Below are 24,151 nucleotides of genomic sequence, written 5' to 3'. Positions count from 1 at the left end.
GGGTCTCACTGTCCCTCAAGGAAGGCGGTGACTTAATTCAGTGAGTGGTGGCAGCCGGAACGAAGAGGAATAGCCCCACCAGGTAGGGTGGGAAGGACAAAACGGGGCCTTGCAAGCCACAGGACGGCACCTCGGTTCCCCAGGGCTGAGGGTGGGTCCCCGTTTCGCCACACAGGCAATGCTCTGTAGCGAGCTCAAGAATGGTGAGGAAAGAAGGGGCCCTGACCTGGATAGCCCAGGCAAGCCCGATCTCCTCAAGCCACCTCTGAACATCCCTTTGCCTTCAAGCCCCACCAGGGGTCGCCAGAAGACGACTTGATGGCAAAAAAAGAAGACGAAAGAGTGGTGAGGAAAGGGAAGTGTGCAAAAGTAGTCTACTGCAGTCAGGGGCCCCAAGGCACAAGGGAGCTCCCATTCCCTCCCGTAAAGTGAGACAGTTATGCTGCACACACACACACCCCGCAATCCCAGGAGCCTTCATACAGCGTTGGGACGACCTCTAGGACTGGAGGGGGGCCACTTGCAAAACACCTGGTAGCTGTGAGGAAACTTTTGGGAGGGGGATTAAAGCAGCAGATGCAATCGGGCTTCCTGTGAAGAGTTCTGCAGGAGGGAGGGGTGGAGGGGGGGCGATCACTGCCCACAAGGGCCAAGAAGTCCTCCGCCAAACCAACGCAACACACTGGCCTAAAAGGATCACAGAGATGAGCCGGGTTTTAGATGGCTAAATGCAGTTTTATGAGGAGAAAGGGAAATAAGAGGAGGGTGGGGGAGAGTATGACAGACAAACTTACAACTGCGGGAGGGGGTGTTGCCCAACCTTGGCAAGAAGTTGCCGTCTATCACCCGGTTGTGGTACTGCTGTTTTCTCAGCTGCTGGAGGTGGGGAGGGAGGGCAAGAATAAAACCGTCAAATTAAAACATGCTAAATGAGTAAAAACTAGGTGGGGGGGGGGAGAAGGAAGAACATCCACCGATTCATCGTGGGGGATTCCAGAGCGGTGGAACTAAAAATTAGTCCCATTCATTTCCATCTTGTATTTACAGGGTAAAACACACGTCGATTTTGTGGCTAAAAGCTGAAAGTGTTGGAGGGGGGGAAGGAGAGGGGGGTCAAGGGGCAGGTAGCAGATGAACAAGAACTGCATTCTCCAAATGCCACCCCTCCCAAACAACAAAAAAAAAAACACGAGTCATCCCAACCCTTCCATCCACACCCCACAGTAACGGGGCGGGGGGTTCGGGAGCTCAGCCAAGCCTATTTGCATAAAAGGGCCCCATTTTGATTTTGATTTCTTCCACGTCAGAGGAGATCAGAGTGGGGGCATGGGCAAGCCAGACTTGTCCAACCCCCCCATTTCCTTGGGGAAGCCTGGCTCCTCATCCATCTTGCGCCCGTGTTTTCGAAAGTACTTGTATCGCTGGACGTAGGCCTTCACTAGGTTGTTCACCTTGACTGGATTGATTTCTCCACTCTTGCTGTGGCAGATCTAGACGGGAGCAGAAAAGGAGGGGGTTAACACTTTGCCCCTTGTGGTCCCCTGCTCCCAATTCCCCCCACACACATACACACACACCCCTTCTAACCTTGTGGACGGCTTTGCGCAGGATATCTTTATATTCCTCCTTGGTGATCTCCTTTTTCTGGTAATAGGGTTTAATCGCCAGTTTCACCTCCTCCACAGCCCGCTCTTGGGTGTGAAGCTTCTTCAGGTACTGAAGTGAAGCAGGGACAAATTAGTGGGAAACGGGAATGTCATGAAGAGCGAGTCTCAGATAAACGGGCCATATAGGGAGCAACTCTGGCCTAGCCAAGCCCTGTTTTCTTCCAAGCCTTTCAGGACTTCTGCCCATCCAGTAGATTTTTATCCCGCCCCTCCTCCAAGGACCTTAGGACAGTGCATAGTTTATGCAACTTCCCTAATTTTATCCTCACCACCATCCTGTGAGGTAAATTAGTGAGAGAGAGACTGGCCCAAAATCCCCCAGAGGAGTTCATGCCAAACTGGAGTCTCCATTTTGTCCTGACGCTAAATAAACCCTCCCCTTAGCTCAGCCTTCATCAACTCCTTGAGAGGGGCTGTGGTTCTGTGTAAGAGCATCCGCTTGGCATGCAGATGGTCCCAGGTTCAGTTAAAAGTAACTGGTGAGAGGTGATGTGAAAGACCTTTGCCTGAGACCCAGGAGGAGAGCCACCTCTGGTCTGAGCGGACAATATTGACTTCCATGGGCCAAGGGTCTGATCCAGTATAAGGCATTTTCATGTGTTCATGTACACATTACAGCATCCCCTTACTGGAGTAACTGACAAGGATTCAGAAATAATTTTCTCATGCATATGAAAAACTGGGTTGTTCCTTGCCCAAAAACTGGGGTATTACTCTTTAGAGGCTTATGGAAGTTGCCTTTCTTAACTTAGTTCCCACCTTTATGACTTACAGCATGGAACCGGCTTTTGATATTTTTTTTAAACTAGAGATGGTCATCTCCCTGTTTCTCCTTGTGGTAGCCAAATTAAAGACAGGACCCAGCCCCTATATTTTAAATAGCAACAGAGGATAGCAAATTTTGGTAGATCCAGTTGCCCAGCAAGGGGTGGTGGTGGTATAGCTGCACTGGCTCAGATACTCCTTCTCTACGCAATCAGCTGCCATGGGCCCCGCAGTCAAGGGGACACGCTGGGACCCACCGCTGCCTTGAAGCCCCCGCCACCGTTGAGTCACCGCTGATCCCCCATATTGCCCAAGATACAGGCAGAAGGGGAGGCAATCAGCTGTAGGATGGTGGGGGGCCCTAACCGCCTTACAGCTGTCCCCCTGTGCTTCGTTAGGCAGTTTCGAGGGTGATTAACTGTAGGGTAGTTAGGCCCCCCCTGACTTGATACCTGAGTGGTCCTGTGGCCCCATTCTTGAGTTTTGTCCCAAGCTCCAGAATCACTAAAACTGCCCAATGACTATGGGAACACTCAGACCCCCTTTGCCTCTGGTCGCTCTCCCTCCATTGAATCATAGAGTTGGAAGAGACCTCCAGGGTCATCTAATCCAATGCCCTGCACAATGCAGGAAATTCACAAATACCTCCCCACCACCACCACCCCTGGTGACTGCTGTTGCACGCACAGAAGATGACAAAAAAACCTCCAAGGATCTCCTGCCAAACTGGCCTGGAGAAAAATTGCTTCCCGACCCCAAAGTGGCAATCGGCATTTCCCTGGGCGTGTAAGAAAGGGCCACAAGAACTAAGCACTGAAGCAACCCTTCCTGCCCTCCCTCTCATGATCTGCCTACGCTCACAGAATCAGCATTGCTTTCAGATGGCCATCTAGCCTTTGTTTGAAAACCTCCAAAGAAGGAGAGCCCATCACCTCCCAAGAAAGCCTATTCCACTGAGGAACTGCTCTAACTGTATTAAACTAATCACTCTGTTAAACTACATGAAGGGTGGGAATGCCACTACTGCACCCAACCTTAGACTGTGATGCAACCCCCTGCTGTGGAACTCACCCCCACCCACCCCAAATGAAGACTGATCACAAAGCAAGCAGCATCCCCTGTCTGGAGGGCGGCAAGTCCTGAACCAAAAAGTTCCGAGAGATTTTAAACTGCAGCTGCACACCCTCCAGGGACAACTGTTCTCCTATTCCTAACAATTCCGTATCGTTTTGTTACCTTATCACTGTCTCCGCGCCCATCAGAGCTGGTGCTGCCCAGATCGGTGCCCGACGAGGAAGCAAAGATGCCAGCCGAGGGAGGGCCTACCGGAGTCTGGCTCAAAGACCCCGGCAACACCCCTGTAGGGGTGGGGGGCGTTGAGCCACATCCTCCCATAGGCAAGGAGCTCTGAAGCAGGTATGAGACGGGTGGCGTGGCCAGGTGCGACGCAGGCGGGTGGGCGGGCGGTGCCGGTGGTTGGGGAGGCCCCAAGGAGGTCGAAGGCTTGGTGTGGGTCAGGATCTAAGGAGGAAAAAGAGCAGGGGAGCGTGGTTAAAATGGAAAAAGCGAGAGAGATCCTCGCGCCATTACTTAGATGCCAGCCATGGTGGCACACCGCATGTCTTTGTTGTCCGCGCTTCGAAGCTCAATCCGGGAATGCCTGGCCCTAAGTGGGAAACCTGCAATTTGCTGCACAGTGGAAGGGCTGGCATACATTCCGCTCCCCCGGGGGAGAAAAGCAACCTCCCGTCTCTTTCTCTGTAAAGGGCCCATCACTGCTAGGATCCCCTCCAATGGCTGCTCTTCGATTTGCTCCCTCAGCCTTTAAAGGGGGGTTTGCAGAGTGATTGGGACTCTCAAAGATGAGAAGGGTTTACCCTTTGGTTACTGCCAAAACAAGCCTTCGGAACTAGTGCGATGAAGCTTCCAAACTTTGCCCTGACCTGGATAGCCCAGGCTAGCCTGATCTCGTCAGATCTTGGAAGCTAAGCAGGGCCAACCCTGGCAAGTAATCAGAAGGGAGACCTCTAAGGAATACCAGGGCCGGGACACAGAGGCAGGCAATAGTTAAGCCACCTCTCTGAAATGTCCTAGTCCCACTAGGGGTCGCCAGAAGTCACCATGACTTCCAGGCTAAGCAAGCACGCGCGCACATACACACAAAATACTCACAGAAAATAGTAAAAAAAAAAAAAGCTTCCAACTTGTTTGTGTGTGTGTTTTAAATAAATAGTCAAGAAAAACAACTGATCAGGAGGAGGTGAAACCAGAAGCCACAAATGGCAGGATAATCAGCTGAAAGCGAGACTCCTTTAGGTAAAGCGAGTCTTCTGCCACGCATGGCTATTTCAATGTCAAGAAAAGGTCTTCCAAGCCCAGACTAACCCGAGTCTGCTTGAGCAAAATTAACCAGGAGTCCAGCAGCAGCAGAGAGCATGCGTTGCAAGCGGCATCTTCATCAGGGCTCCATTATTACATGTCCTGATATCTGGAGTATGCCATTATCAGTGCAGCCCATATCACACGCACACCATGCAGGTAGCTCCAAATGTTACATCATCTGTCTGGCACTAGAAGAAGGCTTGAATCCTTTCTCTCGTGCTTGCATTTCCGCTTGTGCAAGATCAGTGGTTTTCAATGAGCCCTTACGCTCCGTGGCAGAGGCTACCTAAGCAAGTATGGAACTGGTTTGCAGGATCCAAGCTAACTGGACAGAACAGTCTGGCGTCCTAGACCACAAATCAGAACTCAGCCATTCACTAATTAATGGTGGAATCCACCACCAGTGGACTTAGTGATGGCCACAAGCAGATATGGTTTTAAAGGGGGGGGGTAGACAAAGATTCATGGAGAAGAGGTCCATCAATAGCCACTAGCCACAGTTAGAGGCAGGAGACAACATCAGTGACGGGTGTGCCCTGTATGCTCCGTCTGATGGCCATCCAGGGCAACCGGTTGGCTGCTGTGTGTAACAGGGAGCTGGATTAGATGGGCCACTGGTCTGATCTAGCAAGGCTCTTCTCTCATCCTCTGCATGCTTGCTTAGAAGTAAGTCCCACTTTATTCAACAGCACTCAAACCCGCTTTCACAGAAGAAATCAGCCAAAACTATCTGCATGGGTTGTGCAAATATTATACCTCCAAAAGTTGAGGGGTGTGTGTGTCAAATTATTCAGGAACTTTGTCAAGTAACAAGTCAGTAGAGTGCACTGGTAAGGAACAGAGATCAGAGCTAGCCGGCCAGTTTAAGAGATGGGAGAACAAGGAGGCCACGGAGAAAGAGAGGCTGCCCCCCCCCCCCCCGCGTGCATGAAAACCAAGCCCCAGCTTCATGCAAGCCTCTTCCAGCCCAGGGAGCCAACCCCATATCGCCATGCTTGAACTGCAGACCATAAGGGCCAGAAATACAATTTAAGACCATTTTTAACAAGCCCTGCAATTCTGAGGGTGACAATAGAAACCAATCAGATGCAGGTCCCGCTTGCCCAGTAAAATCAAAAGTATGCAACGCTCTGGGTTTTGAAGCAATCCCACTTCACATAAGTGTTGGGGTGTTGCTATAAGGGCCCCTTTGTTAATGCATGGTAAAGGTTAAGCTTTCTGCAGGAGTTTCACACCCACTGTGTGCCTCTGTTCTCCATAAAGTGATCTCCAGTGAGCCCCAGAACCTTCCCCCTGACAGATCAGAGCTAGAACGTTTTCACACTTTTTCAAAAAAAAAATTCAAATAAATCAGAAAAATCAAAACAGAGTTGTCAAAATAAGGTTTCTCGGCTGCGTTTGAAATTCTGGTGCGTCGAACACAAGCTGCTGCTGAACTCAGAATTATCAGCACCACCATCACCTTTTCGGCAGGAGCAGGAACGATATCCACACCCTGCGCATCCGTCCAATTGTTTGATCGACACCATGAATTATATTCCAGCACTTTGACAAAACAGGCTTTCGTACCTGGTTGGTTGCTTGAATAAGCTCCTGGGCTTTAGCCCGGCTTGCAAGGTTGGCCTCTTCCATCTTGAAGAGCAGGGCAGTCACTAGGTGGGAAACAAGAGCCTTAGGGATAGAACTGGCCCCCAAAATTGCAGGAGTGAGCAGCAGACAAATTGCTAAGCCCACCTCCCTGACTAATCCTAGACTCAGGCCTAAAACATGTGAACATTAGTGCATCCCCAGCCCTGGCCGGCCCTTGCCTCAGCCTGTTCTGCAGACACAGAATAAGGTCAGTCCTCATTGGAAGACCTTAGCATCCCCTTCCTCCGCCAGGCTGGCCACTTGCAGGTACAGCCATGGCTCAGTGGGAGAACAACTGTTTAGCATGCAGAAAGTCCCAGGTTCAATCCCCCAGCATCTCCAGTTGAAAGGATCAAGCATTACAAAAGACCTGGGACTTTGGAGAGCCACTGCCAATTAGAGTAGTAGAGAAGACTCAGCTTCACAGACCAAGGGGCTCGGTTCAGGTTAAAGCAGCTTTGTGTGTGTTCTGCTTGCGTTTCTACTTCCAGCCTTAAGACAGGTCGGAAGCCTCCACTTTGTCCTTTTTTGGGACAGATCAGTTTTTCAGTATAATGGAAGGGCCCTGTCTTTCCAGTCAGTACGTCCCAGAGCAATCTCTGGATCACCTGTCCTGGAGCCACAATGGGACAGGTGCGCAGAGCTTAGCCTCTTGCCCCTGCCAGTTCTCAGTGTACCAAGTGGGCAGGCATACAGCCTGTCACCCAACAGCTCTGTATGCTGCCTCTAGGCTGATGGAAAGCCTAGATGAAGAGCACACTTCCCCTTGAAAATGGCTCAAAAACACTTATGGGGTTCATCAGTGTGGGGGTGGAGGAGGAGGTGAGACTTCATAGGCATTTTTAGGAGGCGTAGTGAAGGAAAGGCCCCTAAAGTCAGCTAGTTTAATGCCCTAGGTCAACTCTGTAATGCCCCTGGGCTGGTGTCTATTCCCTGGCCTCTAAAGACCATAAAACTCCATACCCTTCTTCCGTTCATCCCCCCCCCCAAAGGAGAAGCAAGCTAAGCTATGCAAAATAGGCAAATGCAGGAATGTGCAGATCAGAGCCTGTGGCTCCTTGGCTCTCTCTGTTATCACAAGGGCAATAACTTAACTCTGCCAAAAAAAGGTATGCAAAAACTATGCATGCACGCATTTGTGCCTCTCCATCAGCCAATTAATGGCTTTGGGATTTGGGGGGTCATGGAGTTTGACTGGAGGATGGGGGACAGGGAGTACTGGCATCCACCCCTCCCTCCGATTTCTTAGTTTGAGTGCAGATCTTGAAGCTTTCACAGACAATCGTGGGAAAACAGACTTGTCTCTCTTTTCTGAAGGGGTACTGGCATTTGCCAGCGTTCCAAAATCTGGGTTGGAACCAACCAAATTTATCTGCTGGTGGGGAAAAAGGAAGGGAGGGTCCCATCCGTCACCCCAAAAAGGCCATGCCAGGGATCGTGGGACTTGCACGGACAAAAACTACATAGGATGGAGGCTGTAATAAGGAGGGGGACTTGCTGAGATGGAGCAAAACCAGGCTGGGTCCAACCCTCTGTTCCAGACAGAAACTTTGATGCTTAGGCAGTGAACCTTTGGGAGACCTGAATCTAAACTGGGCTTATTTCTCCACAGGACAGAGGATCCGGCTTCTGATAAGAGATCAAGACGGTCGCATAACACAAATCTGTTCCAAAATAAATCCCAGTGCTGGTTTCTTAGTACAGCTTACTTAGGATGGGTCTGCAGGGCTGTAAAACTGTTCCCAGGAGCTGCCGCGGCCAGCCTCAAGCAGGGCTGCACAAAAAGCTACCTTCCCTCACTCCCATCCCATTTCATCCCCTGTCAGGATACATACATGCCAACACTCCGCTGGTGCAGTCTACCCCACCCTGCAGGTTCCAAGACATGGGAGCGGAGGGCGGAGGCAAAGTGCGCGAAGTGTGAGGCGGCTGCTGTGGTGGCTGCTCCTCTTTGGTCTCGGACAAGCTGTCTGCTTCGGGCTCATCCTCTAGCACGCTGGGCTGCTCAGCTGGGGGGTCATCAGGAAGGAAGGAGACATCGGGTGTCTTGCAGCTGCTGTCCACGGTCTGGGAATCAGGCGTGAGCTCCTGGCCGGGAGCCAACAGCTGAGGGCTCGGAGGCTTGGCGGTGCCCTCCGACTTCTCCGAGCCAGACCACGAGGGCTCTTCCTTGACCCTCAAAGGGCTGCTCGCGCCCTGGCTGCAGCTGTCTGCTTTGGACTTTTTCAGCCCCGTCTTCACCTTGAGCTTCTTCTTTTTCTTGGGCTCCGAGGCACCTTTTGGCTTGAGTCCCTTCAGCTTCTTCACACCCATCTTAGCCTTCAGTCCTTTGACTTTCTTGGGCTTGAAGCCTGGCTCCTTGATGTCCGTCATCTCGCCTTGGCCTGCCGCCGAAGCCCCGACCATCAGCACCTTCTCCTCTGACTTGAGGAAAGGCGACCGGCTCTCCCTGTCACGGCTGAACTTCACACCGATGGAGCCGACTTCCTTCACTGACGTGGTGCTGCTTACCCCTTCCCGGATCAGTACGGCCACCTTAGACTGAAGCTTCACTTTCCGACCCGAGCCTAGCTTGCCGCTCTCCTTGTGACTTCCAGTTTTGATTTTCTTCCCGGCCTTGTCTCGATCGGGTCGGGCTTTCTTTTCCGCCTTGGGCAATTCCTGTTGTTCAGAACAGGGAGGCCCCTCTTTGAGCTTCTTTTTGTACTTGTCGCGGGCACTGGGACGGTCCTCGGGGTAGGCCCTCTTGCGCTCTTTCTCCTTGGGCAACTTCTGCTTTGTGTCCTCCTCGGGCCGCTTGTCCTTACGGGAGGGGACTGTCTCCTCCTTGGCTCCTGAGCGAGCCCCACCGGATTTGGATTCCTCGGCGGGCTCACGGTCCGAGAAACAAGCATCAAAGCTCATTCCCTCTGAGTCATACAGCACTTCTCGCTTCGCTCTTTCCGGTGTCTCCAGCAGGCTCTCCATTTTCTCTTGCTGGTTCACCGTGATGGTCCTCTTGATGGTGAAGAGGTCATTGTCGTTGAGGTCTTGGATCGATGGCGGCACCACAGTCCGTGCATCTCTCCGTCTTTCCAGCAAGACCTTTTCCGACTTGGGTTCCTCCAACAGGTGGACTTCTCGTTCCCGCTCCTTGTCCTTGGATAAGCGACGGGAAGGATGTTTCTCACGTGAGTGAGACCGGGAGCGTTTCTTCTTCTTCCTGCTGCTATCCCCTCGGTGTTTGTCTTTGTGCCTACTGCGATGGGCGCGGCTACTGCTGCGTGATCGGGAACGACGCCCCCGCCTCTTCTCCTTCGACTTAGAACGCCTGCTCTTGCGGCGCTCAGCAGAGGTGTGTGAGGAACCGACAGCGGACAAGCTGGTGCTGATGGAGGGTGACCAGGAACGGGACGTTCGGTGGTGTGAGCGAGACCGCGAGGCCCTGTGGCGCGAGCGTCGACGCTCCTTGGATTTGGAGCGTGACTTGGATTTCTTCTTCGGGTTCCACGAAGAGGTGTACGATTCCTTAGATTTCGAGGCCTTGTGTTCTCGTGATCTTTTCCGCTCCCTTTTTGATTTCTTACAGGAGCCGGAGCTGGAGCCAGAGTGGGACTTGGAAGCGGGACGTTTGGGGGCTGGAGGAGGTGGAGGTGGCGGCAAGGGGGACGGGGCTCGGTGGTAGCGTTCTCGGCGCTGAGTCAGGATCTTCCGCCTTAGGTCCACCCCCTTCCAACGTGGGTCGGGCTGGCTCTCGCTGAAGTCAATCTGCAAGGCTCCTTCGTCATCTGAGTCGGCGTGTAATGACAGGAAGTCATCTCCTTCCACCACCCGCAGGGTACGCTGCTCAGCGGGGCGACACCTGCTCCGGAACAGTCGGATGGGGCTGTACCTCTCATCTTCTGGCTGGACAATCTCCCCTTCCTCGATTTCTGAGTCCCCACCTCCACTCCCATCCCACTCCATTGAGGACCGGCGTCCACCCCGGTGATGTCCGCTTCCCTTGGATGCCTTCTCCCCAGTCCTTAGCTTGGCATTCCCGACCGTTACCACTTCCAGGGACACTTTACCTTCAAGCTGAGGCTTTGCTTCAGCATCCAAGCGGCCTTTAGGAGCTAGGTCTACCACAAAGACCCTTCGGCGCGGCTCAGGGGCTTTAGATTCCAACTGTTCAGGAAGAAGCTCCTCGGGCAGCGTGGAATCGGCACCGGGGGGCTCCTTGCCTTCGGGGGGCTCAGCGGGACAGGCCGACTCGCTTTCGTAATCCCTGCCAGGTTCCGCTTCGGGCTCCGAATCCTCTTGCCCTTTGTCTGAGCTGGGGAAGTCTTGGCTCAAGCTGTTCTCATCGTAGATCCCGGCCAACGTTTCTGAGATGCGGCTGATGCTGTGGGACATGTCGGGAGGAGGCTGGTCACGGTCATCGTCTTCCTCCTCGTCGTCATCGTCGTCATCCTCCTCGGGAGAAGGGGTGGTAGCCGAAGAACTGGGGTTGGAGCCTGTGGGGTCGAAGGGGTCATATTTCTGGTCATGCCGGCCACCCTCTGCCTCTTTGTGGGGTGAGTCACCAAAGCCGAAGTCGCCGTTCAGGTTATCCTCATCAGTAGGGTGGAAGGGATCATAAATATCCAAGTCTGGGGAGCGCATGGCAGGGCAGGGGTTGATGGAGCCACCTCCGCCTCCTTCGCCAGGGAGGCCCTGATGGCGGGACACGGAGGACGCTGATGAGGAGCAGGACGAGGAAGAGGAGGAGGTGCTGGAATCCGCCTTGTCCAGGGAGTTGGCAGGCGGCGGCTGGGAACGCTGCTGGGACTCGGACTCGCGGCCCGTGGCGCCCTGTGGGCGTTGCTGCCCCCCATTGGATATCCCCATGCCAGTGCCCAGAGTCATGCCCAGATAAGGTGAAGTCCTGTCTACTTTGGGGGACTGCGAAACCTCACTCCTGACTAAAGCAGAAGTCCAAGGGCCCTTGTCCATTACTGGCAGAGTTCTGTGCGGGTCCAGAGGGTAGGGCTGTTCTGGGAGGGAAGAGCGGCCGACGGGGCAGTCCCTTCTTCCTCTCCAGCAAGGTGCGGATGATCCAAGGCAGACTGTTGAGAGCATTAAAAAAAAAAATTAAAAAGCGGTTAGGAGGCTTACAGGAGCTGCGTTTTCATTTCCTGCCCTTTGAGAAAGGAGGAGACCATTCCTCAGCGCTGTTTCCTCCACTTTAACCTTCCCAGCCCTAAACTGGACCTGGCGCGCCTTAGAGGTCAGGGTCTCAACATATCCAAGCCCTCCCCTTGTCCACTGGCCACCAAGTAACAGAACTCTCTAGCCCTGAAGCTGTGGTGTGTCCTCGGAACTCCTCAGCCCAAACCTTGCCTCAGGAAAGTTGCTATTTGGTCCTCCGACCACAGGTCTCCTCCATGGCTGATGACTGGGGACCCTAAGCGCCAGCCAGGAACTGAGAAACTTTCGGGGAAGAGAGCTGCAGGTGCCTGCAACTGCCAACAGGTCCCCGCCTCTTTCCAAGACAAGTATCCTGGGTGGGGAAGGTGATAAGGAGGCTTTTAAACAGGGGGCACAACATCTGGATGCTGTTAAAAATGCCTGAACAGGCCTCCCTGTGGCCTGTCGGCAAACCCAACTTTCATCTACCGTTTTAAAGAACATACAACATTGTGCTTCTCTCTATAGGGCAGTGGTTCTCAGCCTTTTGTATCTTATGCCCCGCCAAGCACTCTATGAAAGACCTTGGGTCTCACCAGGTTAAAGCCCGCTTTTTCTGAGGACAACATTTATATGCTTACAAGCAATGCTCCCTCCAAGCTGAGGCGTCTTATGAGCAAAAATTCTACTTTGTGAGCTACCGGCATTGAAGTTGTGAGCGAGCGATTTGGCTGCTGCATAAATCGGTTTGCTCTGGAGCCATCCTGCCTGAGCTAAGACAAAAATGTGTGAGCCGGAGGCTAAAAAACTGTGAGCTAGCTCGCACTAACTCATCTTAGAGGGAACACCGCTTACAAGCATTCTATTACTCTATTTATAATTTACAGTAACTTTTAAAGAGACCAAAAAAAAACACCCTGCAGTTAAGATTTGAGTCCAGTAGCATCTTAGAGACCAACAAGAGCTTCAAGGTATATAAGCTTTCGAAAGCCACAGCACCCTCTGTCGGACACTGATGGGATGTGCTTCTGACTATCGAAAGCTTGTACTCTGAACCTCTTGTCAGTCCCCAAAAGGTGTTACTGGAATCAAATCTAACTGTTCTACTGCTGACTGATACGGCCACCCTCCGGGGAAAAACTGCACTAGTATCTTGGGAAGCACCTCATACTTGAGAAGGGTAATAATTCCACGGAGTATATTTTTTGCTGCTGTAACTGCAAAATCCATGGGGGGAGGGGGCAAAGGCGCAGTGGATAATCAGTGGCAGGCAGGCCCAGCAGGAAGTGGCCCATCAAAGACAGCTGCTGATGGGCAAGAGGAATGGGGGGGGGAAGAGAATTAGGAGAGAACACCAAGCGTCCAAGGTTATTATACTAGCACGCAAAAGGTCACAGATAGGTAATCTGTGACAGGCATGGTTGGCAAGAGATGGCACGACACACATGCAGGTGGACCTGAGGATTGGGGGCGATTGTTATGAAAGCCCTGCGTCTCTCCTCGATTACGTGTACCACCGATCGAGAAGCACTCTCCAGGGTTCGCACACAGACACATACCAGATTTCTGCATCCTCCAGGACCGATCTCTCCTAAAGATGCCCGACAAGGCACCAACGTCCCCCAGCCGGACTTCAGCCACCAGCTCTACCTCTTCCATATCTTCTTCCCCACTGTTTGGGCATTGGGGAGGGGGAGAGGGAAGGGAGAGAAATGGAATCAGGATGGGAACCTCACTGGCCCTCCAGAATTCCCACCGCACCTAATCTGTAAAGCTTTAAAATGAGGCAATTCACAAAAAAGGGGTGAGGGGGAACAAAGAAAAAATCTACATCGTGGTCCCAGAATCCTAATTCCTAGGGCCAAATCAGATCGTGAAAACCAGGGAGCTTAATGGGAACAGATTTATAAGGAAAGTTTGTAGAATTCATAACTGCAAGCAGAAAGCCTCTGCCTTGCTTTTCACCAGTGAAGGCTTGGAAGATATAATCTCTGCTCTCCATCTTGAGAATCACTACGTTCAAATGCTTCCTAAATTGTTCCAAGCACAAAAATTCATGCCCTTGTAATCCAGGGTGGTATACAGGGTATACAGGGTGATATGCAAGGTATACAGAGCTACCACCAAAATCTGTCCATTTCCGGCTGTTGATGGTAGCTCTGAACACAGCTATTTGCGGCCCTAGGTGGGAGGAATCATTGCTCTACTGCCCTGGCGTTTGCCTTGATCTACACGGCAGTGGGTGTAATTCATGGTATTTTCACCCTACGTACCTTGGAGATGGTTTCCTTCCCTGTGGTCCACTGGGGACTCCAGAGCTCACTAACACAGTCTGGTTTCTTAGGGGTGCTTGTGAACTCAGACATCTAGGCAGCACATTCAGACATCAAAGATGTGCTGAGAAGCGCTTTCAGCAACTGCTCTCCCCTTTCCTTGGGGAGGTGGCAATGCCTGAGGTCATCGGACTGCACAGAACCAGCAGTTCTTGCCCCCCAGCCCCCGTCTGAATGTTACTTGTCAGGGCAGTACCTCGTAGGCTGGGATGGATTCTAAAACTCCCTCTCGCACAGAGTCTCATTTTTCTTATTGCAACTGGATCCAAATCATTACCAAACAACTAAAACAAGACTCCAACGTATTTAAGTTGCTGTTGAAATTGGTGAACATGTTTGCAAAGCTGTTATTGCATTGCGTCAATTATGCAATCTTACTATTCCGCACAGGGTTTTTTGCAGAATATCAAAGCTGAATGCTGGCACAGCACACAGAGCTGACAGGGCTCGTTCCCCCTTGCAATTGTCACCCTGTTAAAGAATCCCACTTACTAAACCACCTGGGTCCCCAAGGAGCTTTCTACTTCCTGGGGCAAATGGCGTGCCCATTCCAGGTAATCCAGGACTCCAGCCAAGGCAGGTACTGCAGCAGCAGGAGGAGGCTCAAAAACCTGGAGAAAAAGGGAAGTCTGCATAAGTAAGGCGCAGGCTGAGACCTGCAATTTCTCTTCCACTAGAGGAGAGGAAGGAAAGAGACACACCACCATGATCGACCCACATTCACAATACATTGGGTTGTACCCAATCACTCTGCTCAGCTGAGGGCAAAGCCCTTGGCTGGAGAAACAGGCTCTGCACTTCACTGAATAGTAGAATAGAAGACGAAGAAGAGATCGGATTTATACCCCACCCTTCAGTACCCAAAGGAGTCTCAGAGCAGCTTACAATCTCCTTTCCCTCCCCCTCCCCACAACAAACACCCTGTGAGGTAGGTGGGGCTGAGAGAGCTCTCTAGAGAACTACTCGTGAGAGAACAGTAGCTGCATGTGAGGGAGGGAGGAATCGAACCCGGTTCTCCTAATCACTACACCAATACAAACCCAAGACCTGTGACTGTTTATCCCAGTGTACCATTATGATGCCTGCACACACAAAGAAACATTCCCAACCTAGGGGGTGAATTCACCAAAACTCATTTGGAAGATCGCAGAGCACTGAGAAGCAGCACCATCCCCCTAATTGCCATTTGCCAAGATCTGTGAGCTCACTAATACAAGAAACACATGCGCATCCAAACATACCTCACCCATTGGGGGGTTCCTATCACAGACCAACGCAGGATCCCCTGTTCCCAGCCAACTTCCTCCCAGCCCTTCGGATCTGGAGCTCCGGCACCATTTCCTTCGGCTTGTGCGCTTGCGTTCAGCATCTGAAAATGAAAACAGGCACTCAGAGTAGCTATCGGACTGAAGCAAAGGCAGGTGCATGCATTGTGTGTGTGTGTGTGGGGGGTTTACCATCATGTTGCAGCTGACTTATAGTGGCTCCCAAAGGGTTTTCAGTCCAAGAGATGGACAGAAGTCGTTTGCCATTGCCTGCTTCTGCGCAGCTACCCTGGACTTCCTCAATGGTCTCCAATCCAAGTACCAACTAGGGCTGACCCTGCTTAGCTTCGAAGATCTGATGAGATCAGGCTAGCCTGGGCCATCCAGGTTGGGGTGCATTCTGTGTTAAGCCTCTATTGTGGGTGTGCATTCAGTAAAACCAAATTGAAAACCCTCCGTGATAACCCTTTTTGGCATTTTTCTGGTATTCGGCATACTGAATCAGATTCCCTGAGCTGATTCAGCTGCCGAATACTGAATGCCAAAAAAAAAACCCTGAACATTTTCAGGTTTTTTTCGGCTTTCTCGGGGAGACACTGCTGCCTGTCTTTTCCCCATCCCCATAGGAAACAATGGAGGATTGGGGGCACCCTCTTTGGATGCCCCTAGAATTGGACCCCTGGTCCAATCTTTTTGAAACTTGTGGGGTCTTTTGGGGAGAGGCTCCAGCAGCTACAGGACAAATTTGGTGTCTTTACCTCAAACCCCCTCCCCCACAGCCCCCTGATTACTTGTTAGAAGATATTTGTCATTGACTACAATGCCCCATAGGATATAATGGAGCCAAAACTTTTCAGGAATACCGAAAAGTTTCAGGTACCAATAGAATACCGATATTGGTATTCAGGTATATTCAGGAATACTGAAAAAATTCTGCTTTATTATACCCGAATCTGGGGAAAAAAACTGAATTTTTATTTCCTGCACACCCCTAGCCTCTATTAAAGGGACATTCTCCCCACCAGGCAACTGGCAACCCTATTGCCAAGACAGAATTGTTGTAAGGCCCATGGATATCATTGCTGAAGGTGCACCCCCCTCCCCAGTCCAGTTCCTCCAGCTCCTCTCAATATCTAAGGCTAGCCCCTCAATTTTGAGATACCTTTTTCGCTGGCTGGATCTTGCAGTTCAGCGGCCAAGCCACTGCCCACAGCTTGCTGCAAAGCTTTCTGGGAAGATTAAAAAGGAAACAAGAAATAGAGTTAGCGCAAGGTGCAAAGATCAAGAACTTAACAACCAGAAGCCTGACTACAAGCAGCCAGCTTTCCCCACTCCACAATGATGATCTGTGAAATCATATGAATGAGGAGAACAAGTTCAGCCCAACATGAGTGAAAGAGTATCTCACAAGGCAATCCCAAAAGTGACTACAGCAGGTCATCAAAAGGAATCATTTGCAAAGACAAAGCATTGCTTAAAAGCTTTCCTCATTCAAGCTGAACTCTCAAATCGCCATGCGCTCGCAAGGGACACACAAGTCGCAATTAGGGGTATACATTTGGCATAAACCAAACTGAAATACCTTATTGGTATTTTGGGGGTATTTTTCCAGCTGGTTAGCCAGTGGGCTACTTATCAAGCTATCTAAAAATGTCCAACCCCAAAAATCCTGAAAATATTTGGGATTTTTCAGGACTGCTGGATAGCCACTGTTAAAGGACATTTAAAGGGCTCTCAGTCCCTTTAAATGCCTTTGGAGTGAACTCTCAGCTTGGAGAAGGCATTTAAAGGGACTGTGAGCCCTTTAAAAGCCTTTTCCTTCCTCCATTGGAAACAATGGAGGATGGGGGCACCTTCTTCTAAGTCCCATATAACAGGACCCTCTCGTCCAATCTTTTTGAAACTTGGGAAGTTTTTTGAGGGCACCAGCAACTATGCAGCAAATCTGGTGCCCCCCCAAACCCCAGATAACCCTGGATTGATTCTCCATTATACTCTACGGGTACTATGGACTATAATGGCCCCAATAGGGTACAATGGATCCGGGGGGAAATCGACAACCAAATATTTCCTGCATCCAAATACCATACTTTTATTGGGATTCAGGAATATTGAGAAATACCGATATTTTTGGTGCTATATATCCAAACCCAAAAAATACTGGGGGGGGGGGTTTGCACACCACTACTTGCAACCAAGGAAGAATCTGCTGTGTTGCTGATGCACATATCCAGAGACATTTTTAAACCTGAAGTCCTTGGTTTTGTTGCCACCAGTTACCTTTATATATATATTGTATAGCCTGCCTCACTGAAACTCTCCCATTGTCTAAGTCAGCTCGATCATCTGTGCTGACTTTGTACAGCTTATTTACCTTTCTGTTTCCTTTCTTCTGCATGCCCCGAAGCCAGCCAGTTTTATAAATGTTTTCTCTCTCTCTCTTTCTCTCTCTGGAGGAAAGACTGACAGTATGCTTTCTGGATGCAACTCTCCCAGGCTCCCAGCTCCAGTGCATGCTGACTTGCAAGGAAATGTCACTTCCAAGCATGGGAACATATTTCTGCCTGACACCACAAACCTATGCTTGCCTGAAAGCAAGTCCTACTGAGAGTAAGCCCCACTGGAAGCAGCAGAGCAGACTTGAACCCCACTGAAGTGCATTGTATCAGGCAGAACATGTCAAATTTGGACAAAAAAAAGGGATTCCACCCCCCACAGTTGGCTGATTTGGCTAAAGATAGAAGCACTCACGAGAGAAATACTATTTGGTTCTTGCTTAACCCTCCAAACCCAGAACAGCTGCTCCTATACCATTGCTCTTAGGAGTATAAGATTAAAGGATAATATTCTTTTTTTAAATCCATGCATGGGGGGGGCAGGTGAGCTGGCAATTCTGGTGGATTTCTTGGAAAGGCAGATGAAAACACCATCCTATGGATCTGGAATCCACACAGCTTGAATACATAAACAATTCCCCCACAGAACGATTAACACATACCTGGGAAAGTGGGGGGACGGAGAATAAATAAAGAATTTAGGCTTTAGCGTAGACGTTTAACTGCTAAAGATATAATCTCTTTTCTCTTTTATTATTAAAGAAGATTATCACTAACAACACATACCTGGGAAAGTGGGGGGACGGATAATAAATACAGAATTTAGGCTTTAGCATAGACGTTTAACTGCTAAAGATGTAATCTCTTTTCTCTTTTATTATTAATAGATTATCGCTAATATTAAAGTTTTTGTTTCATATTGACGTTTTACTGTCTGCTTCTATATCTGAAATACGTAATACATCTGATAATACATCTTATTTGACTTGCTACATGTAATAACTCATAATATTTGATCAACTTGATGAAGCTATATTTTCCCCTATCCCCTCTTTCCTTTTGTATCCCACTTTGTTTGAGAAAATTAAAAACATATATAAAGAATTTAGGCTTTAATGAATACCCAATCAGGGATAACATGAAACAAAAAAAGTTTAGTTAAAATAAGGCTGGTGTGGTTTTCAAAAAGCCTGCGCGGTAATAGAAAAATGTTAACAAGGCATCAACATGCAAGAATTAGCTTCCGACAAAATGAAGCAGTGAGACCTAAGATGGAAAGAACCCTAAGCCGGGGGAGGGGACCTCTTCCTATGCTCCTCTGCATGCTGCTTCAGAATGGGCCCCGTATTCTTAGGAATGGCTTATTGGGGAACACAAGGAGCCACAACAAAAAGGGTAGCCAAGAAAAAAAGATCACTGACGTGCACAGAGACAACTCGGATCAGAGTTTCAGCAACGAATTAAGTGCTGATGTAAAACATGATTGTGAAGTTCCGAGAAGCCTACAAACATCCACCTACAGACAGGCACAGAAGAGGGCCTGTGAAATCCTTTTGATATGCAGGAAAGCCATGGTCAAAGACAAAGCTTTTTTCCAGGGCCTTTTCATGTCATTGTTGCAAGGTTGCCTCATTTCTGATTTACACGCACACACTTCACCATCATCTATGGTTGTGTAGGTTACCTGGAGCTTATTTCCACTGGAGCCCAATTAGCAGTGAGATCTCAATCACGCAATTCAGTTATTGCTATAATAAGGCATTCGGCTTGAAGCCCTTGTTTAACCCAGTGGGAGTCCCTTATCAACATCTGTTACATTTCTTTACTCCTTCAAATTCTAGCATTCAAGATAGCCAAACACTTGATTGCCCACTGTGTTAAGGGGTGGAGGGAGAGATGAATGACGGGCTGATCCATCAATAAAATGCAGGTGGATTAGGTGGGCAGTCCTACATTTCATTCAACAATTACTTCTGTATTCTCCACTCCTCCAGCTGGGTTTTTGGGTGTGCGTATATTTTTAATTCCTTGCAATTTTATGTACTTTACAATTTACAGAACCTACAGAATAGACTATAAAACGGGATGTTACATGTCATAAAACTGCTTAATGTATACTTAAATTGGCATTTTTAATAAGCTATTATCTCATGATTCCCCGGGAAAGTGAATAATTTCAGAGTGGGAGCCCTGTTTGTCTGTCGTAGCAAAAATAAACAGAGGCCTTGTGCAGCATCATAAAGACAAACAAGCTTTTATTCTAGCATAAGCTTTCAGGGACGATGGCCCACTCTGTCAGATACATTAGGAACAAATATCTGTTAATGTTTAGTCTTTAAGTTGTGAGACGGCCCAAGGATCTCGAAATCTGAGACATGAGTGAGATATATGTAAGACAGATATTTTGGTCATCCGCTGTACCATTTGGGATTTGTTTGCTGTTTTCTCTGGACAGAAAAAGTAGCCCTGGGAATCCTTAGGGCCACAGTCATACCAAGCATCACTGGCTGTGAGTGGAGAAATCCAGCTGCATCTGAAGAATCCTGCAAAACTCCAGTTTGCACAAGGAGAGGAGACACAAATCGCTGTTGCCGTAGCAAGTGGCAGGAGGCCACGCTGTCTGATGTCAGCCTTGTGACCTCCTCCAGATTCTTGCAAGAGGCCTCAGATTTGCAATAAACACGAAGACGAGACACTGACACCTCCAGGGCTTATTATACTATAAAAGAACCAAGGATGGCTCATCCACCCTTCATAACTAGCTGTGCCCCTTCTTGCGGACTGCAGGGCTTGCTCCACCACCCTTACAAGCATACCATTCTCCTACAAAGCCAAGCCCTCCCCATGTCCCCGCAAAGCCAAAGAGGACTTGCTCTCTGTGTGTGTACATATATGCAATCTGGGGTGGGGGTGGGAGTGGAGTGGCTACTGCAACAAAGATGTAGAGTTGAGATTCTGAGCAGAGAATTCTAATCCACCACTACAGGTTCAATTGTAGAGAGAAAAGGGGGAAAGGGCTTGTACTACGTTGGTGGTAGTGGTGGGAATTCATCATCCAATCTTGACCCAGTGGCAGGATGCCATGCAGAGCTATACCAGCCTCTTCCAGATTCCTGCAAGAACCCTCATAAAGATAATACATTATATGCTGTCCTGTGCCCCAGGCAGAGTACAAGACAAAAGTTTGCACACATGAGCAACTTGTTATACATTGACAGGGGCAGGGGAAGGACTGGCAAACATGCCAGGCTAACCCTTCTAAGAGAGAGGCAGGGAGAGCTCTCCAAAACTATCTGCTGCCCATTTTACATATGTAAATAAGCAACCTAGCTTTAGACACTCATTTGCATCTCTAGAGTGGACAAGACAAATTAATGCTCCCAGCAATGCCAAGCCCACTCTCCCACAATGGCTGCTCCCATTCCCCATGAGCTCAACCACACAAGGCAGAGTTTCCCAGCATGCATAGCATCTGCCAACCACAATCCAAAAACAAAAGTTCAGAAGCGATGCCCATCACAGACCCATGAGAAAGAGAGGCAGCCATTACCAAAATGATAACCTGGCCAGCACAGAAGGCACCCGACTGGTCCCAATCTGCATCGAGAGACGGTTCAGCGGCCGGCTTCTCCCCACCTCGTGCAGGATCCTCCCTTACCGGGGGGTGTCCATTCTCCTCCTCTTCCATGTCTGCAGGAACTGCAAATCCTGGATGATGACCGAGGGAGGGAAGGGTCAGCAATATCAGCAATATTCTAGCATCTGACCCCCTTGAATGCTTCAGTCTAGTTTCTTGCACACTGCATCCCGCTTGCGCAGAATTCAGGGATCCTGGCATCCAAGCCTGGAACACGCACAGATATGTCACGCACCACCCACAGACCTGGCTCCTGGCCTGCATTTCTAACCACCAGACCCTACTCCCTTCTCAGGAAAACACCCACCCCTTCCCTACTCTAACCCAGAGTTGGGATTTGTCATCACCTGTATTCAGGGGTAAGCATTTTCAGGGAGAGGTGGGAAGGGCTGGGAATGAACAGCTCACGTCTGGCTTTCTTTAAGAGATACTTCGGCGTGCCAATTATGCATTTCTAATTATTGCCCAAATGTGAACAAGAGAAAATGCCATGATCGAATATTAAACACTTGCCATGTTTGAAGCCTGCGTGTTTAAATCAGACAGTAACTGCAGACTAAGGCGTCTTATCCCACATACAATCATCCCTGTTCCCTTTGAGAAGAGACATGTTCCAGGCACACTTGCAAGCCAGGGGCAGAAAGAAGGAAAGGGGAAAACATCAGGATCTAGCCCCAGAAGCTGTCTTGTATCACAGCAAGTGCCTAAAGCCAGAGGTGTTCCCAGGATGAGCACCGGTGAGCTTTAAGAGCCCCTCTCTTGGTGGGGAAATGTTAAATAATAAAATGCTTCCATTCCCTATAATAAAAGCCAAAGCCTGATATAAGGCTCATCTAGACTTCACTGTTTCATGTCCTCTTCTGCTACTAATTCCTTCCTCCTTAGCCCTTATATCTAAAACCTGCTAAATCAGGTTTCCATAGTCAAACACTACCCACACATGAACTCTCCTCCTTAGCTGCCTGACTTCCATACCAAGACTCAGCCCATTTAAGGCTCACAGGCTTCCTCCTGTGTCCCCACCCCCTTTGCCCACAACCCGGCATCTTTTCTGCCTTTCCCAGTGTATGTGACTTTTTTCTCCACTTGAAGACACAGTCCACCCCTTCTATAAAAGCCTGATGGAACAACTCAAGAATTAAAAGCAACGAGCACATCAGGGAAAGTGACAGGAGTGAACTCAAATGACAGGCTGAAGGTGTCCAAGAGGTGGGATTTTTAGCACTGGAATGACAAAGCAAATCAAGAGAATGGCAAAATACCACTTAGGATTTGCTGGAAGGATTAGGACATTCAACACGTTTTCTAAGCTTTAAGGAGGTAAGGACCAAAGAGCCTCAACTGCTCACCTAGTCTTTCGAAGTTCCCCGTCTATTAAATAATCTGTTTGCTCTGTACCATTGCATGTCAGATGCGACACATTAGCAGAACCAGAAGATGTGCACTGTTGTTATATACTGCAAAAAGCACAGACAGTAGGAAACCACCCAGCAGACCATCTGCCCAACTTCATTTCCCCAATGACGCCCCACACCTAAAAACTCATAACAGTTCTTTATCCAACCTCTTCTTTAAAACCAAGTCATTTCACTCAGGACTGCATCTCCGCCCGCCCCCCCCACACACACACACCAGAACTCTAACCCACCATCCCACCAATTTCTCATACTGAATTGCAACATCTGAATGTCATCTCCCCTTAGCAAGCATCACACCACCAGGCTGCCAAACAGGACCCCCCAAAACTCCATATTTTGAACAGCCTGTTAGCAGCTGTATCTATCACTTCACCGTGCACTTTCTACTTTCATTTTTCCTGCTCTCACCCTTATTCACTCTTCAGATCTGCACAATGTTTGGCCGGAGTTGTTGTTCTCCATAACCTGCATCTTAGGCCCACAGTCCCTTTGATGTATACGAACTCCATTAATCACACATTTCCTCCAACAATCCAGGTTTCGGAATGTTAAAATGAGCTCTCCTCCCCCAACCTTAGATCCACAGGCCACTAACTCAGACCTCCCCCAATTTCTCAACGATCAGCTTCTTACCTTGAACACATAGAAAGGGCCCCCCAACATCCTGCCAAGGCCAACAAAAGCCCCACACCGCATCTCCAAGCCACATTAAAATGTCCCAACACTACCAGCTTGCATAGATGTGCAGGCCGCAAAACGCTTCCATTCCCACCAAAGTTAGTGGCTTCCTCGGAAGACACTCGGAAGACCCTTAAAGCGCGCACTGACCCTTCCAAGACCTTTCTCTCCCTTCCGAGAGAAACACACAGCGTATTCTCCGTATACCATTGTCTCTCTTCCTTCGTAATTTCTAACCTTCGCAGCTCCAAAGCCCCTCCCCCCCGGCCACAATTAGGGGGATCCTCTCGACTCCAAATTAAGCCCCAAACCAGCCCCCCAACGATCTCCCTCCTCATCACCCCCCCTCCCATGCCTTAGAAATGACACCCTTCTCTAATGTCACCCCAATGCCGCCGCCTCTGTTGTTTTCAGGCCTTCACCCCTGCACTGCGCACACCTAATACACCCCCCCCCCCCCCCCCCCAAACCAACCCCCCCCCCCCCCCCCAAAAATACCACCCCCACTCCCGGCCACAATATTAGCTTCTTCAGCAATGCTTTTCCCCATCAGGTTGCCATAATTACCCGGCTCCACAGCAAAGTTAGGCCTTCCGCCCGCCCCTCTTTAGCACAAGAAGAGGAGGAGGAGGAGGTTCGGCCACTGCCGCCGACACTGCCCGGGCCCGGCCTCTGCGGCAGCCATTTTACTCAGCTCGGCCCTACTGCGGGGAGGGTGGTCGAGAAAGGCGGGGCAACAGAGCTTCTGAGCGTTCTGGGAGATGCAGTCCACAGGGCACCATCCCTCGCGCAAAGAGCGGCCGAACGGACTACAACTCCCGAAATGCCTCGAATTCCCGTTGAGGGGAACGGTGCGCACGGTGCGATGGGAGATGTAGGAACGGAGGGCGGCCGCTCCCGCAGTGCTGTGCGAG

General features: G+C 49.9%; 1 protein-coding gene across 1 annotated transcript; it reads right to left on the bottom strand.

Moving 5' to 3' along the window:
- Positions 1-517: 517 nt before the first annotated feature.
- Positions 518-23,928, bottom strand: SCAF1 (SR-related CTD-associated factor 1). Its single transcript, XM_015408519.1, has 11 exons — positions 23,805-23,928; positions 21,055-21,212; positions 16,331-16,397; positions 15,145-15,272; positions 14,396-14,514; positions 13,130-13,242; positions 8,279-11,509; positions 6,384-6,466; positions 3,669-3,953; positions 1,588-1,716; positions 518-1,490 (listed from the first exon to the last, which is right to left on the bottom strand). The coding sequence occupies exons 2-11, from the start codon at positions 21,190-21,192 to the stop codon at positions 1,314-1,316; spliced, it is 4,470 nt and encodes a 1,489-aa protein (XP_015264005.1). The 5' UTR covers positions 21,193-21,212; positions 23,805-23,928; the 3' UTR covers positions 518-1,313.
- Positions 23,929-24,151: the final 223 nt, after the last annotated feature.

This window comes from Gekko japonicus, unplaced genomic scaffold (genome assembly GCF_001447785.1).
Source record: "Gekko japonicus isolate JY-2015 unplaced genomic scaffold, Gekko_japonicus_V1.1 scaffold1039, whole genome shotgun sequence".
NCBI classification, from domain to species: Eukaryota; Metazoa; Chordata; class Lepidosauria; order Squamata; family Gekkonidae; genus Gekko; species Gekko japonicus.
Note: the sequence above shows the minus strand (reverse complement) of the source record. Positions and strands in the feature narration are given on the sequence as shown.